Raw genomic sequence first — 17,476 nt, 5'->3', positions numbered from 1 at the left:
ATCAGGTATGTATATTTAAGAACAACAAAGAAAAACACTTGCTATATTCGCTATGACATTCTCATTTTATTTACAGCTCTATTTTTAAGACTATTCATTTAATTAAGACTTTGTAAGAATGTGAAGTTTCAGGATATAAAAGTGTTGACTGAGCCACATCCCCTTGTATGAAAAACAAGATTTGTGAAAATCCAAATGCATTTTTATTTACTATTGACCTTATGGGAATAGAAGTATAACTAGAAACAAACCAAGCAAATTTACTAATGACTCTACTCAGCTGGGAGCATTAGCTAGGGTTCTATGTCCTAAGTCTTTGACCTGGCTTTGTTACTATAAGATTATAATCTCCTTCTAGGCAAGGACCATCCATGTTATTTATGTTTGTCTCATCTACAATACATACTATAGCTCCTATCACAGAATGGATGGTCAATAAAACAATAAAATATTTTTACTTATCTGGGCTCTCGTTTCTGGAGGGTTGGATTTGAATCATTGTTAAGGTCCCTTCCTAAGACCCAGTTGTGATCTTAGCTCCAATTAAGGTCTAACATTATAACAGTCTATTTATATACTGGATTCAATATAAATTCTAGTATGCACATGTAAATCTGAAATTGTGCTGTGTCCATGACTCTCCTTATAAACCACAAAGTTCCAGGTTATATAAAATTAGCACTTTATAACTGCTTTTTATGATCATGCTAGTAACTTTAATAGATATAGCACTTTCTAGCATGTAAACCACTAGGTATATTATCTGATTTTGTCTTCTCATCATTACACTATTTAAGAAAATATTGTCATCATTTTCCTTATGTGACCTGCTCAAAGACACAGCTAACAAATGCCAGAGCCTGAGACTGGAAACCAAAACCAAGAGTCTTAGTTTAGTGCTCTATTAAAACACACATCACATTATCAACTTCATCACCATCACCATCACCATCATCACCATCACTATCACTATCACCATCATTATTATCACTACCATCATAAAATTGACCATATAACTAACATATCTACTTCTAGGCTGTGGCTAGACACTAAATCTAGTAGAGACATTATTGTGAAGTATATGCAGTTCATCTTGGTTGCCTTCCCACTTGTTCTGCTCCCTGATTGTTGCCCCAAATTTTAAAAATCACTTTTCCAAGTTTTTTCCTTCAACGAATCTCTCATTTCCACAAACTGCTATTCTCAACTAGAGGGCAATAGAGAAGCAACCTCTTCTAGGTATTTCACAAAGAGGTGGCAGCTGTAATGGTGTGCTACATCTGGCTGGTACGGGTTTTCAAGGGCTGATTGCTAAATATTCAGAATTTTTCAGCCTTGATGGGAAATTGGCAAATGCTGCAAATCAGAGTATTTATTCAGAATTTTTCAGCCTTGATGGGAAACTGGCAAATGCTACAAATCAGGGTGTTTTTTAGATAGAGAGCTGGTTAACCAATTCACCACTATTGTGGTGACCAGTAGACCTCATAGGATTACTTGCATTTTAAAAAAGTGTTTATTCAGCATGGTAGTGGCATCAAAACAGACACATAGACCAATGGAACAGAACAGCAAGGATAGAAATAAATCCATGCATTTATGGCCAGCAGATCTTCAACAAAGGTGGCAAGAACACACAATGAGGAAAGAACAATCTCTTCAATAAAAGGTGTTAGGAAAACTGGATATCTAGATGCAAAAGAATGAAACTGGATTGTTGTCTCACACCAAATACAAAAATCAACTCAAAATAGATTAAAGAATTAAACATAAGACCTGAAACTGTAAAACTACTAGAAGAAAACATAGGAGAAAAGCTCCATGACATTGGTCTGGGTAATGACCCCAAAAGCACAAAAACAAATTCAAAAATAGACAAATGGGATTTACATCAAAATAAAACGTTTCTGCACAGCAAAGGAGTTAATATCCAAAAATACATAAGAAACTCAAACAACTCAATAACAAGAAAACAAATAACCCAATTTAAAAATGGGCAAGGATGTGAATAGAAAATTTTCAAAAGAAGACATACAAATGGCCAACAGGTACATGAAAGAATGCTCAATACCACTATCACCAGGGAAATGCAAATCAAAACCACAATAAGATAACACCTCATACCTGTTAAAATACCTATTATCAAAAAGACAAAACATAGCAAGCGTTGGTGAGGATGTGGAGGAAAGGGAACCCTGGTACACTACTGCAGGGAATGTAAATTAGTACAGCCATTATGGAAAACAGTATGGAAGTTCCTCAAAAAATAAAAAATAAACTACCATATGATCCAGCAATCCCACTCTGAGTATATACCCAAAAGAACTGAAACCATTATATCAAAGAAATTTCTGCACTTTTACGTTCAACCCAGCACTATTCACAATAGCCAAGGTATGGAATCAACCTAAGTGTCCATCAATGAATGAATGGATAAAGAAAATGTGGTACGATGAAATACTATTCAGCCTTCAAAAAGAAGGAAATCCTGACATTTGTGACAATACGGATGAACCTGAAGAACAGTATGCTAAATGAGGTAAGCCAGGCACAGAAAGACAAATGTTACATGGTCTCATTTATTTGTGGAATCTAAAAAAGTTGAATTTATACAAGCAGAGAGTAGAATGGTGGTTGCCAGGAGTTGGCGTGGGTGGGGGGAGATGTTGGTCAAAGACACAAAGTTTCTCTTAGACAAAACGAATAAGTTTGGGCAATCTACTGTACAGCATGATGACTACAGTTAATAATTATGTACTGCATACTTGAAAATTGCCAAGAGAGTAGATCTTAAATGCTTGCCCCCTAAATTAAGTATGTGATCTCCTCCCCTAAAATAAGTATGTGAAGTGATGAATATGTTAATTATTTGATTTAGCCATTTCATAATATATACATATATCAAAATATCACCTTATATACCATAAATACATACAACTTTTATTTGTTAACACCACCTTAATAAAATAAAACAAGCATTTAATAAAATCCAAGCAATGAGTTGGTGAATTGGAGAAGTTTCTACAGTATGATGGAAAATACCAAGATATTTTCCACAATATCTTGGTGGAAAAGAGATCCTTTCCCAGAACCTCTTAATCATAGCAATAGGTTAAGCTGATCTTGGATAATAATAATTACTGTTTATTTACTGCACACTATATCCTAGGTACTTTATACACATTTATGTCAGTCAATCCTCATGAAAGCCCTGTGAAACATCATCTCCCTGTTGCAGATGGAGAAACTGAGATCCCTGGAAATCAGGTGACTCAACTAAGATTATATAGGTAAAGGGAATAGCTGGTATTTGAGTTTACCTAGTCTGGGCTCCATTGGTTGCATACTTGCCACTCAGTGTCCCTGAATAACTAATATAATGGTGTTATTGGCAAAGAGAACAGAATTGCTAAAGCTTTGCTGAGAAATTTCCTCAATAGTAAGTTTAAATATATATATGTGTGTTAGATGACTCTGGCACTCTTCTCCATAGAAGCAGAATGGTGACTTAGATAATCCCATGGTCCTTCCAGGTCTTCTAAGTTTAAGATTCTGTACCACACACATATACACCATGGAATACTATGCAGCCATAAAAAAGGATGAGTTTGTGTCCTTTGTAGGGACATGGATGCAGCTAGAAACCATCATTCTCAGCAAACTATCGCAAGAACAGAAAACCAAACACCGCATGTTCTCACTCATAGGTGGGAACTGAACAATGAGATCACTTGGACTCAGGAAGGGGAACATCACACACCGGGGCCTATTATGGGGAGGGGGGAGGGGGGAGGGATTGCATTCTGAGTTTTACCTGATGTAAATGACGAGTTGATGGGCGCTGACGAGTTAATGGGTGCAGCACACCAACATGGCACAAGTATACATATGTAACAAACCTGCACGTTATGCACATGTACCCTAGAACTTTAAGTGTAATTAAAAAAAAAAGATTCTGTACCACAAAAACTATGTTCATTATTACCTAATGTATGGGTTAGACTGTTGAACATTCCTTTGACCGTCTTCCTCGAAACTAAAGGTTTTGGGGGCAACTCCTATCTTTTCCATGATTAGAAAGGGCTTTCATTGCAATTTTCAGGGCTCTCCCCACTTCAGACTGCACCCTCTCCTCACATTTGAAAGAACATTTTGTCCAGGAGAAACCCACCACAAATTGTGTCAAACTTAAAACACAACAAACAATTTATCTTCAGAAGGTTGTCATAATTTTCCTGATTATATTTGCTAATTATCGACGCTCTCCCGGTTTACACAAGAGATTTGTCCATCTGCTTTCCCAGTTTGAACATGAAATAAATTTGTGAAGGCAAGTTTGTGACAACAGCTTCACTTCTCCCAGGCAACAAATTATGATGCTACACACTCAATTATTATATTACTGCAGAATCTGCTCAGAAGGAAAGAGATAGCTAATCCCAGCACAAACTAGCTGAAAGACCAGCAAATGGCAAGATCATAAAATAACAGTAACAGCTAACACTTACTGAGCACTCACTGTGTGCCAGATACCACTCTAAGCACTCTATGTATTAACTCTTTTTATCCCACCAAGTTAATTATTTCCAGTACGCCTCACTGTCACTCTAGAAAAGTTATCTATTCGCAAACAGTAAAGATAAACTTGACCAGCTTGACTCTAGCACCACAAATTATATTCTCCTAAGCTCAGTTTCCCTGACTTATTGTGCTTCCTGATATCCATACAGTTAACGGATTATATACAAGGGCAGAATCTAAGAGATAAATACATTGGGTCTAAGCAATCTATCTCCAGAGTCCATTCTTCTAACTCCTACACTATATTGTACAAGTGAGGAAACTAGAAACCAAGTAGATGGAGTGAATTCACTAACGTTACAGTTGTTAGAACACAGAATCACAGCATCTCAAGAATAATATAAAACAAAAATATTAAACACAGGTATTCAAGCATTGCATGAGAATATTTCTCAATATTTTCAAAAGAAAAACCAAAACGAACATCTTGTACCAAGTCTCTTTACATTACATGTCATGCCAAGATCATCAAGAAAATCAGGTAAGTGTAACTGGATCCTAATCTTTGAATTTAATTTGAGGACTAGACACAAACCATATTTATTTCATAGCGTTTTACTTATCATTTGTGAATAAAATGACAAAGCCCAAGATTTAAAATTATTACCTTCTGTTAGTTACTAAGGTGAAACATATGGAAAGTAGTAAACTTCAAGAGAAGCATTTAGTCAAACACATACTTAGCCAAACACATCCCACATGTCCCATGTAGGAACCGACACTTTTAAAAACCATGTCCCTGTTATTTTCAAATGCATGTCACTGTAATTACCACTTACCAGAATTCCTCTTCCTTAGTATCAGAAAGAAAGGTTTACAAGCATTAAAGTCTAGTGAAAAGCTGAGGATTTTGCCCACTTCCCCCCTGGATTAGAGGTACTGGTTAACAAAATCATGCTGAGAAATCCTGTCTCCTCTTCTTCTCCCCTACCTCAGTAACTTCCCCACAGGTCTTAAATTCCCTCTTGAAGCAGTATCAATAATTTAGACATTGCAGTTTGCAAGTGCCCCCAGAATCTAAGTAAATGAACTCAAGGAGTGAAACTCTACCTATAAATTATTAAATTGAAAGCTCTCAAACTCAATGAATTAGAATAACCTGAGTATTTATTAAAATGCATCCCTTCAGAGATTCTAATTTAGTGGGTTTGCAATAGGGCCAAGGAACCTACATGTTAAACGAGTATTCCAGGTGATTCTGGTGCTGAGAGTTGATTTAAAGGCCACGAGCAACACAGCTCTATTCAATATCATAGGCACACAAGGGATGAGTGTCCATCAAAGGGAGGGAAGTATAACAGTACAAAAGCATCTGGGACAAGATGGTAGTCTGCATGCACTGGGCTAAGAAGAGGTAAGCCAAGGTTGGGAGGCATGGAACTATGAAACTGCTGGCATTTGGATGTGGATGACTACCTAAGATTAACTCTGCCTACCCAAAAAGTCTGTTTAGCTCCTTATACCCAGCTTACAAAATCACAACACAGATATTAAAATCAAGCCTGGATATGAAGTGGTACAGAATAGAGGTACAGAATAGAGGGAAAGGTAGTCGTGGAAGGAGCCTAGTTAAGTAAGGGACATTGGACTCTAAAATATATCTAAAGACAAGAGCATAAGTGATATTTTTGAAAATCACCAATTTTTTCAAAGTTTCAAATTTAAGGCATCATCTTCAGCCAGAGGAAAATCTTCTCCTGATTTGTCCAAGTCATGAGGAAATAAGAAAATGCTCCTTTTAAATATCTTACCTTCTACGTTGCCGGATCCCTGATAAAATCAGTAGTGTAATTGCAACTATGACGATGCAAAATATCACACCAAATATAATAATCCAGATGGGCACAGATGGGTCCATGGGTGGTGCAAGTGTGGAAGGGATTTTCAAAAATTCCAGAGTTTGGTCATTTAGAAAGAAAGCACCGTTGATCCGGTTCTTGTTCATTCTAAAATGCAATGATAATTAAAAATAAACAAAATAAGACAGAAAAAAAAACTATTAAGACAAAGTACAAACCTGTTTCTCCATGATTATAAACATCTCTATAAACAAAGCATCCACTTGGCAGGAGACTTCAAGTTGACTGGAAAGTTTGCTGAGGGCAATCATGCCACCGTTTCTCTTAAGTTACAACGCTAGCTGCCAGAGGGATGCCCATGTATCCACTGCTGCCCCCATTGTTGTGAATGTCCCGAAGTCCTGACCTTTGAGCTCTGTCCACCATGTTTTACTTCCTGAGAGGTAGTAAGGTAGGAGGAGGGATTCGTCTCTGGAGGTAGGGCTCTGACCCTGGACCAAATTGAGGACGAACTAAAACAGAGCTGGGGGGTGGGGGGAAGCAGCTTTCCATCAGACACGCCCACCAGTGTGCCATGTCAGTTTACCATTGCCATGGCAACACCTGGGAGTTACCACCCCTTTCCATGGCAATGACGTGATGACCCCAAAGTTATTACCCTTCCCTATAAATTTCTGCATAAACTGCTCCTTAATCTACATGTAATTAAAAGTGGGTATAAATATGACTGCAAAATTGCCCTGAGCTGCCAGTCTCTGCCTACAGGGTAGTCCTGCTCTGCAGCAGTCACAGAGCAGTAACATCACCGGAGCTGTAATACTGCCTCTTCAGTAAAGTTGTTTTCTTCTACTTCTGGCTCTCTCTTGGATTCTTTCCTGGGCAAAGCCCCGAATCCTCATGGGCTAAGCCCCAATTTGGGTTTCACCTGTCCTGTGTGAGTAGCATCTAGATTAGAATGACAAAACTCTATTTAAGGTGGCTTACATAAATATCACAGCCCCCAAAAGTAAAATTACATGTAAAATATGGGTGATGAATAGGAGAAGTAAAGAAAACCAGAAGCTAAAAAGAAACCATGAACCAGGAGTGGCTTCAAATTCATCAACTTGATCTTGATCTTTTTTTTCATTAATTCAACAAGCATTTGCCAAAAACTTACTAAATATCAAATACTAAGCTAGATGCTGGAGATACAATGTGAAATTGAAATATCAAGGAGCTTACGGTCTAGAAGGGTGACAGATTAGTAGATCCACAACCATGGTGCAGTGCAAAATGTTCTGTGAAAGAGGCAAATACGGGCACAGTGTGAGCAGAGGGAAGGGCCAAGTACACCACTGTGAGAAGTCACACAGTGACTGCTTTGCTGTGGAGGCCATTTTTTAGCTCGTTTTGAGGGACAAGGAGGAGTTTATAGACCAAAGTATGTAGTGAGCACAGGAATGGAGACAGGGTAAAGTAAGACTTGTTCAGCAAACTGCAAGTAGTTCCACAGGACTAAAGACAAGTAATGATTTAGGAGTTCAAAAGCTTGGAAAATTGTTACTTTTCCTAGGAAATATCTGCATTTTTAGTGGTGGTGGCAGTTAAGGAGAGGTTGGTAGCAAAGACTTATTTAATTGAAACCAAATAAGTGAATTTCTAACTGTAAACTGGAGAGTCCTTGGAGATATTTTATGACCTTTATTGAATTTATATTACACAAGCTGCCTTTGTCTACCTCTAGAGCAGCCTTGGAAAACAGAAATATAATGTGAGCTTCATGTGACTTAAAAGTTTCTAGTAGCTGCACTAAAATAAACAGATGAAACTAATTTTAATAATGTATTTTTTGTCCAATATATCCAAGAAAATATAATTTCAACATGTAATCAGTATCAAGTTGACTTTGCATTTTGTTTGTTTGTTTGTTTTTTGAGACAGGAACACTCATGGCTCTTTGCAGCCTCAAACTCCTGGGCTCAAGCAATCCTCCTGCATCAACCTCCCGAGTAGCTAGGACTACAGGTGTGTGCCATCACACCTGGCTGTGTGTGTGTGTGTGTGTGTGTGTGTATGTGTGTAGACAGGGTCTCGCTATATTGCTCAGGCTGGGGCTCCACATTTTATTTTGTACAATGTCTTTGACATTTGGTTTATGTTTTACACTGTGAGCACACCTAACTTTGGATTAGTCACATTTCAGGTGCTTAATAACCACATTTGGCTGGTGGCTACGGTACTGGACAGCTCAAGTCTACAGCCTGATAGTATGGCTTGAGAATCTCTGCAGGCCAGCACCAGGCTATCAGGAAAGACCTCCTTTAGTAAATAAATATCTCTGCTGAGGCATGATTACTCATGGATGCGACAGTGAACTCTAGCCAGACAATCTACAACAAGGGATTTTTATCCAACAATGGAATATTTTATTTTGTCATAAACTAATATTGATCATCTGAGAGCACAAACTTTTCCACAAAATAATGAAACCCACTGCTAAGATATAACTCAGAGAAAAATGAAAAGTTGCTCTGCATTCTCATTCTAACTTCCTAGTCGGTTAACCCTTTGTTACTTGCTTACTCTAGGCTTGGAATGTATTCTATCACCTCACAGACCGACTGGAAGTTCTAGCTCAGGTACATATTAAATCTGCTACACCACTGGAATCACCAATTGGCATCAAGCATCATGCATATCTTTCAGCCAAGAGTGGTGTTGAATTAAGCCAGGCCCTCACAAAAGTACTAAAACAGACATCTTGGAATTAGTTGGTCACTTCTTTACCTCATACCATGAATACTCTGTATTGGTAAAAAGTCCAGTACTCTGTTTTGCCCATTTCAACTATTTTACTTGAAATGAGAATTCTGTAATTCTCATTCTGTTGGCTATTCCCACTTCCTAAATAGTTTATCCTGCTAGGACCTTTGAAATAGACATTTTGTGAACAAATTCATGTACTTCCTGGACCTTTACCCCATGCACTTTGTGTAAAGGAATGACCAACCAATTCTGAGATGTCTGTTTTAGTTCTTTGTGTACTCTGGAAAACAGGAAAAATCACTGGATGTGGTGGCAGCATGCCTAGGTTCACTCTTTCTCTTTCTAGCATGGTGGCCTTCACAAATAAATTAATCTCCCTGAGCCTCAGTTTCTTCATTTATAAAGGAAAGATAATAATAATTACTCAAAAATTATTGGTGTTGGTTGGGTGCAGTGGCTCATGCCTGTAATCCCAGCACTTTGGGAGTCTGAGACAGGAGGATTGCCTGAGGCCAGTTCAAGGGCAGCCTGGACAACATAGCGAAACCTTGTCTCTACAAAAAAAAAAAAAAAATTTAAAATTAGCGAGGCATAGTGGCACATTCCCCTAGTCCCAGCTACTCAGGAGGCTGAGACAAGAGGATCACTTGAACCCCAGGAGTTCAAGGCTGCGTGAGCTACTCTCATGCTACTGCACTCTAGCCTGGGCAACAAAGCCAGACTCTGTCTCTTAAAAAGAAAACAAAAAAATTGTTGGTGCCATTATTAAATGCCACAGATGCATAAGAACATTCCTTGTGAACCAAAAAGTGGTATGCAAATATTAGGTGGAACTAGTATTATTTTGCCCAATCACTTAGATTCTGCAGCCTTGAAATTCCTATTATTTGCTATCTAAACACCATCTCCTTTTTTCACTCTATCCTTCCTTTGTAGTATAGTTTCCTTTATTTTCATCCAATCCTGATGTGCCCTACTAATTCCCTAACATAAATTCTCATTCTGTTGGCTATCCCCACTTCCTAAACAGATTCTCTTGCTAGGACCTTTGAAACAGACATTTTGTTGTGAACATATTCATGTATTAATACTTTCTGGACCTTCACCCTAAGCACTCACTCTTCTTTCTCCTATCAACTGAAGGCCTGGTTTAACCCAGTGCCTTCATTTTCCTTGTAGCCCTCACAGATCACAAGACATGAATAAAATCCTTTTTCACATGAAGTATGATATTTTTAATTCTTACTCCCTAAGTGGTGAGAGTCTTAACAGTATTTTTAGCGGCAAAAGTGAAGAAGCAATTTAGTTCAAAGTTTCTTGTTAGGGCAGATTCAATCATTTCCCATTGGTATAAATCCTCAGTGCCTTTGCTTCAGCAAAAGAAACAGATGATGTTCACAAAAACCTTTGACATTTGATTATATACTCATTATCTTAAGTGTTAACATTTTACAGAGAGCTAATGAGTTATTCCAGTAAGTATTTATCCTTGGTAAAAATAATAATATGTATTTCAGTAACTTGTAAATCTTTTGCGGGGAGAGCTATTTTGTTTTGTTCTAGTTTATTTCCTGAGCTCATTTTTTGAGTAGGCCTTTCCCCAACATCAATCAAATGTGGTATTTGAAGTTTTGACACATACTAAATGCACAGTAATTGAAAGAAATACAAGTTGCATCCTATTAATTCTTGAAAGTCATGAATTCATTTCACTTTTGAGTTTCTTACGATCATAAGGAGGGAAGGAGTAAAACTGTCAGGAAGTAGGCCCGGCACGGTGGCTCAAGCCTGTAATCCCAGCACTTTGGGAAGCCGAGACGGGCGGATCACGAGGTCAGGAGATCGAGACCATCCTGCCTAACCCAGTGAAACCCCATCTCTACTAAAAAATACAAAAAAAAAAACCTAGCCGGGCAAGGTGGCAGGTGCCTGTAGTCCCAGCTACTCGGGAGGCTGAGGCAGGAGAATGGCGTAAACCTGGGAGGCGGAGCTTGCAGTGAGCTGAGATCCGGCCACTGCACTCCAGCCTGGGGGACAGAGCAAGACTCCATCTTAAAAAAAAAAAAAAAAAAAAAAAAAAAAAAACTGTCGGGAAGTCGGGAAAAATAGTAAAATACTTGAAATGGGCAAAACAGAGTACTGGACTTTTTCCTGATTGTCCTGCTGAGAGCACTGTTCTAGGCAATTTCCATCTCTTATGGTCTTTGAGCTATTTTGCAAATCCATAAGTTCTTGAAAACTAACATAATATAAATGATTCTTGTCCATAGAAAATCAAATGAACTGTGTCTAGTGGAACATAATTGGTTACTGCCTGAAAAATAGACTGATGCATCTTTCTGTAGATGCATTTTACCATTCCTCACTTTCTATGTATGGGTGATTCCTCGAAGTCTCCTTGAAAAAGGTTTTAACATCTTACTAGTGCCCTCATTAACTAATGACATAATAAAATTTTTGATAGTAATAATGTTTAGTTTGCATGAGAGTCATGATTTTACCTTTTTAAAAAAAATTATCTTTTTAAAGTAAAGACTATATATTGACTGAAAAAGGTAAGCCATTGGGTCCCTAACTTCTGCTTACTCATTGCTGGTGGTACCACCACCCCCTCCAGCTGTGACAATAAAAATGTCTCCAGACATTGCCAAATGTCTCCAGATAGTGCCAAATGTCTCCTTGAAGGCAAAATTGCCCCTGGATGAGAACTACTGATCTATACTCATCTTTAACAGAAACTAACAAAATGAAATCTTTTACATTTTAATAAATAATTCATGTGTGAAACAGACAAAACTCTACAATATCTATTTTTAAAACCAGTTGAATTAATCAGCAAGTTGATCGACCAATAGAAGGCATATTTAAGGGTGATTACCTTATGGCTGTTTGCACCTCAACAGCAGGAAGGGTGTGATTTTTTGAAGGGTCTGTAACCACAAACCAGAATGATACCCTTTGGGTTACATTGCAAAGTAGGACATGGGAAATTCTGCAGACAGTGGAAAGAAAAAATATATTAGAAGAATATCATAACAAACGGTATTAAACCATTCACTCTGATGCTATTATTATCTTAAGAAACATTTTAGCTATGTTTAAAAAGTCATTTCTACCATTATGAAGAATGATCTCAGTAAGAAGAAAATTATAAAGGAAATTCCCATTGTTTCAAAATCCTATACTTGGGGATCATTCCTTATAGGGAATAATAGGGAATCTGCCAAAAAATAATAACAGTCAGTGGAGAGTATTGGGGATCTCATTCTCCATCACCGGTTGGTGTCAGCCCCTGTTTCCCCAATGCTTGGCCCTCTCTGAATCATAGAAACCTTTGGTATTTTCTCATTAAACTCTTTTTAGTACCCTGCCCATTCAGTCTTTCACCTCTCGGACCCAGAGAGGATCTGCTGCCCCCTTATGAATCAATACTTGCTCTGTCTGCATCTACTGTCTCTCTTCCACCCCAGCATCGGGGCCAAGACAAAAGACACCTTCTGTGTGTACTTTTGAAGAAAAAGTTCTCAAAAACAGTTTCTTTTACATTGCCTTGAACGAACCTCCAAACTTAAGCACTATAATCAATTCACCAGCAGTCTTCGAACTCTTTGTTTGGCAGTTACACACTTTTCAACTGCAAATTGGAAATGTGACTCACTCTCCTCTGTATTACCATTAAAAGTGAAAAGGGGGAAATGACAGTGTTCAGAGAGAGACAATCTGTACATGGATGTACTCAGGCTAGAAATTATAGGAAAGTCCACATAAAATCAACATTGCCAGTGCTAAAACAAAACCTGATGGCTTTCCCAGTTTACTTAAGAGCAAAATTGCAAAAAGCAACATTTACATCCATCCTAGAAGAATCTGATATGAGTAAAGGATTTGTTTAGAGCATCCATGTGTATTGTGATCATTTTCACACTGATCAAAGAGAGCACCCTTCTGTCAACAGGTATCTCTGGTTTTCAGGACCTGGCAGAAATTCTTCTGTGTTCTGCCTTTAAAGGTCAGGTACAAAAGTAGAGGTAGCTGCCAGGCCCCTTTGCCCAGAGCTAAGTGTCTGGGACACTTAGTGAGTGGGAAGGATTGAGGCTTGAACCTCCTTGGTCGGCCAGACAGCATGGGGCACCACCCGCCCGTTCTGCAGCTGCGCGCCGCAAAGCTCTGGCCTGGCCGTGGCCTCCTGCCCCATGCGACACTTGCTGGCCAGACCATACCCAGCACACGGCGCCTCGTGCACTTTCCGACATTTTGAGGCCAAGGGTCGCTGGTCACTGAGCACTGACATTTGATCTCAGACCCTGACCGCAGATTCCGGAAACTTCTGGCACCCCAGTGTCTACTGAAAGGCCCCACCCACTGCCCTGCTCTCATGGGCAGCTACCTGAGCCGCTTCCTGGGCTGGCTCTGGGCCAGAAAGCCGCGCCCTTCCTCAGCCCCCACGACCAGGAGAACTGCAAGGTCACCTACTTCCAAGGGAAGCAGTGGGTCCGCACCCGGCCCCTCCCCACCGCTCCTCCCAGCTGGGACTACCCCCGCATCCATCCGCATCTGGAGAGAGATGGTCCCCGCCCCCATCCACCTCCGGAGATGGTCCCCCAGGCCTGGAGGTGCTTTCCCAACAGGTCGCCGCTGCTGAGCAACATCAGGCCTGGTTTCTCCGAGGCTCGCATGGCTTACGTGAAGCGGTGGCTTTGGACCGCCCACCACTCCCCCAGCCTGTCCACAGCCTGGTGACTGTGAACATCACCCCGCTGGAGCGCAGAGGGAGCCCGACGCCCAGGCCATCTGCCTTCAAGCCTGTGATGAGAAACGGAGTGGCCCATTCCTTGGTGCCCAGGTCTAGGCCGCTGAGCAGAGGCCCCCACTCCCAGGCAGCGTTGTCTCAATCCTCCCTGGCGGCCGCCTGCCATGCTGCAGGATGTGCGGCTGCCAGGTGCCCGGTCGCCGAGTCACCGCAGGAGCGCTGGGCCTGCGGGCAGCACTGCCCTGACGCCTCAGGCTTGCCTGCGCCTGGAAGGAGGTTCGCCAGGGCGGCCATGAGCCTCTGAGCACACCCAGCCTGCTGCCCAGCTCCAAGAGTCAGGCCCCTGCCACCACCTCCTGAGCCTCCAGCCCTCAGCGCCTTCACCCTACTGACTGTGGTTCCACCCCCACACCAGCCACTGGCCCCACCAGGGCACTTTCCACCGCTCCAGCTGACCACTCAGCGAGCCCCAGGCCCACCTCTCCTCTCCCTTAAAACCCTTCCCTTTTCCTTGCCCATTCGCCCCTGCCCTCTCCCTGGGGACAGAAGGCATGCTTCTCTCCAGTTTCGCCAGTTTCTGCAATAAAATATTTGTTATTGTTAATAATAGGTGTCTTTATTATAGAGTTTGTCATATGCTTTCTTTCAAAGACGACACCATGGTTTCTCCAGCTTGGCACTATTATTTGGGCCAGATGGTTCTTGTTGGTGGGGGAAGGGGGGCGGGGTACGCTGTCCTGTGCATTCCAGGGCCTTAGCAACATGCCTGGCCTCTCACCTCTAGGTGCCAGCAGCACACTCACAGTCCTGACTATCAACAGTGGCTCCAGGCGTTGCCAAATACTCCCTGGGAGGATAGAGAGGTCAGAAGTCATACTGGTGGAGAACCACTGAGGATCAGTGACCTCTAGTGGCAGAAACAGGCAAGCCTAGTCCCCCAAAATGTGCGGTTTTGTAATACATATCAAAGACGCAGGGACAAACCAAATGAAGTGGCGCATGCTGGACAGAAAACATTTTCACCAGTTTTCTAGAATGCTTGGGGTGTGAATGATTCCTGTGGTCTGGTCTTACCAGCAATCAGGAAATGCAAAATTGTTACAAATGAGCTACTATTTTAAACTTTTCAAACTGGCAACAATTTAAAAGTTAAATAATACCAAGGGCTGGTAAAGACGCATGGAATTGGAATCCCAGGTGACGCTGTAGAAGCAAGGAGTCCAGCCACTCTGGAATGGCATTTGGAAGTGATTCCTAGATCAGAAAATGCAGCTACCAGAAACCCTGTGGCACACACACACAGACACTGGTGAGGATGTTCTTTGCCGCACTCGTCATCATAGCAGAGAATTGAAACAACCCAAATGTTCATCAGTACGGGAATAAAGTAAATATAGTATATGCTGTCGAGGGAATACTGTTCCACAGATTAAAGGAAAGAAATAGCCCAGGGTTTCTCAACATCAGCACGATCATGCCAGATAATTTTATGTTGTGAGGATACTCTGCTTTCCAGGTTGTTTAGCAGCAAATCTGAGCTCTGTCTACCAGGTATCAGAACTACCTCCAGTAGTGACAATCCAAAATGGCTACAGGTATTCCCAAATATCCCCTGAAGGACAAAATCACCCCCTGGTGGCAACCACTGAGCTAGAGCTACATATTTTTTTAAATAAAAGAATAAATCTCAGCCTTGCACGGTGGCTCAGGCCTGTAATCCCAGCACTTTGGGAGGCTGAGGGGGCGGATCACGAGGTCAGGAGTTTGAGACCAGTCTGGCCAGCATGGTGAAACCCCATCTCTACGAAAAATGCAAAAATTAGCTAGGCATGGTGACGCACACCTGTAATCCCAGCTACTCAGGAGGCTAAGGCAAGAGCATCGCTTGAACCCAGGAGGTGGAGGTTGCAATGAGCTGAGACCGTGCCACTGCACTGGAGCCGGGGCAACAGAACAAGACTCCATCTCAAAAAAAAAAAAGAATAAATTTCAAAAATACACCATCAAGTGAAAAAGATAAGAGGTAAAATATTATGCATAGTACATAACATTTATATAAATTAAATACCAAATAGAATTTCAGGCATAAAAGGTTGAAATCAGGTAAAGAGTCATTTGGTTACTTTGTCTGTATTATTCTTTCCATATGAAGCCTCTTTAAATATTGTTCAAACATGAATTTCATGGTATTCCCCATTAGAGAGCCATAGAATACAGCTGTAAACAAAGTCCTTTATCTTATGGAGCTTGCTAAGGAGGTGGAGACAAAAGATAAACAAATAAATAAATGCATACACTGTGGAGGTGTGGAGTAAGTACTATAAATTAAAAAAAAAGGGAGGGCGTACAACTCCATCAACACAACTATGGCCCCAAATACTTTCCTCTGTCCCCATCACTATGGAACTATACCATGAATTTAAGTTCTTTAAATTTATTCAAGTTTCCAATGGGTGGCAACTCATACTTTAATACATTACCCTCAGCAAATAAAATGAAAATATTTTATCTACTTAGAAATGAAGATTTCCAAAAGATTAACATTTTTGCTGAAAATATTAAACCTTACATTTTCAATGGAGACAGTTATTGTTAGACAGAAAAAGTTCCTGGACTGAAACTCTAAAAACAAAGCTTTTATTTTGAAATTTACTACCTGCCAAATGGTGGTCTTGAAACAATCATTTCACTGTCTATGAGTTACTAGGAAAGGCTTAAGTTCTTAGTGTGTCGACGGGGGTGTGCTGTTGGCATTTTGGGTGGGAATGTTATGGGGAACTGTCTTGAGCCATGTGCCACACTGATTATCTCTCTTCCCCACCCTTTAAATGCCACAGCACTCTACAGTCATAGATATAACCCCCAAACAGATCCCATTTCCTTATACTCCATGGGTGGCGGGGCGGGGAGGGTCAGTACCAAGTAAGAAACACTTCTAAATCTCTTCAAAAGTTTCAAGGTCATGAAAACAAAGAAAGACAGAGAAAGTGTCACAGAGTGGATCAAACTAAGGAGAAAAAGATTCTGAAATAGAAAAAGGACATTAGTTGAAAAATTGAACCAACGTGAATTTCTTTGTTGGGATAAATCTACCGTGGCTATTTAACATGGTATCATCAGGGAAATGGGGTTAGAGCAGGGTTTCTCAACCCAAGCACTATTAACATTTTAGCCTGGATAATTCTAGGTTGTCAGGGACTGTCTATGGTTTTGTATGATATATAGCAGCATCCCTAGCCTCTATATACTAGATGCCAGTAGCATATCCAATTGTGAAAACCAAAATGTCTCCAGAAATTGCCAGATATCCTTTGGAGCAATTGGGGGGAATCCCCCCACCAAGTGTTGAGAACCACTGGTACATAGGGCCTCTCTGTATTAACTTTGTAACTATTTGTAAATCTTTTTTTAAAATTAAATACACAGATATATACATATATATAAGAGCAAAGCAGTTATTTTAAAAGTTGCCTGGGCACAGTAAAAGTATCTACAAGAAAAATTAAAACTAGGCAACGTTTTAATGCTCTTGACTAGCTTCACTGGTAAGGAGATAACAGATTTAAAAATTTTTTTTGAAATTAAGAAAGCTGTATTC

The 17,476-nt window shown here is 40.4% G+C and overlaps 1 protein-coding gene and 1 pseudogene across 1 annotated transcript in view; both read right to left on the bottom strand.

Annotated features, from left to right (window-relative positions):
* The window catches only part of CLTRN (collectrin, amino acid transport regulator), a 38,001-nt gene that overhangs the window by 5,993 nt on the left and 14,532 nt on the right, over positions 1–17,476 (bottom strand). Inside the window, exons 4-5 of the mRNA XM_007991116.3 lie at positions 12,007–12,120; positions 6,333–6,527 (exon numbers count right to left, since the gene is read on the bottom strand). Coding sequence (XP_007989307.1) covers positions 6,333–6,527; positions 12,007–12,120 — 309 coding nt within the window. The remainder of the gene's footprint in view (positions 1–6,332; positions 6,528–12,006; positions 12,121–17,476) is intronic.
* LOC140710848 (uncharacterized) lies at positions 13,077–13,919 on the bottom strand (annotated as a pseudogene).

Source organism: Chlorocebus sabaeus, chromosome X, assembly GCF_047675955.1.
Source record: "Chlorocebus sabaeus isolate Y175 chromosome X, mChlSab1.0.hap1, whole genome shotgun sequence".
Taxonomy (NCBI): Eukaryota; Metazoa; Chordata; class Mammalia; order Primates; family Cercopithecidae; genus Chlorocebus; species Chlorocebus sabaeus.
This window is presented reverse-complemented; position numbering and strand designations above follow the sequence as displayed.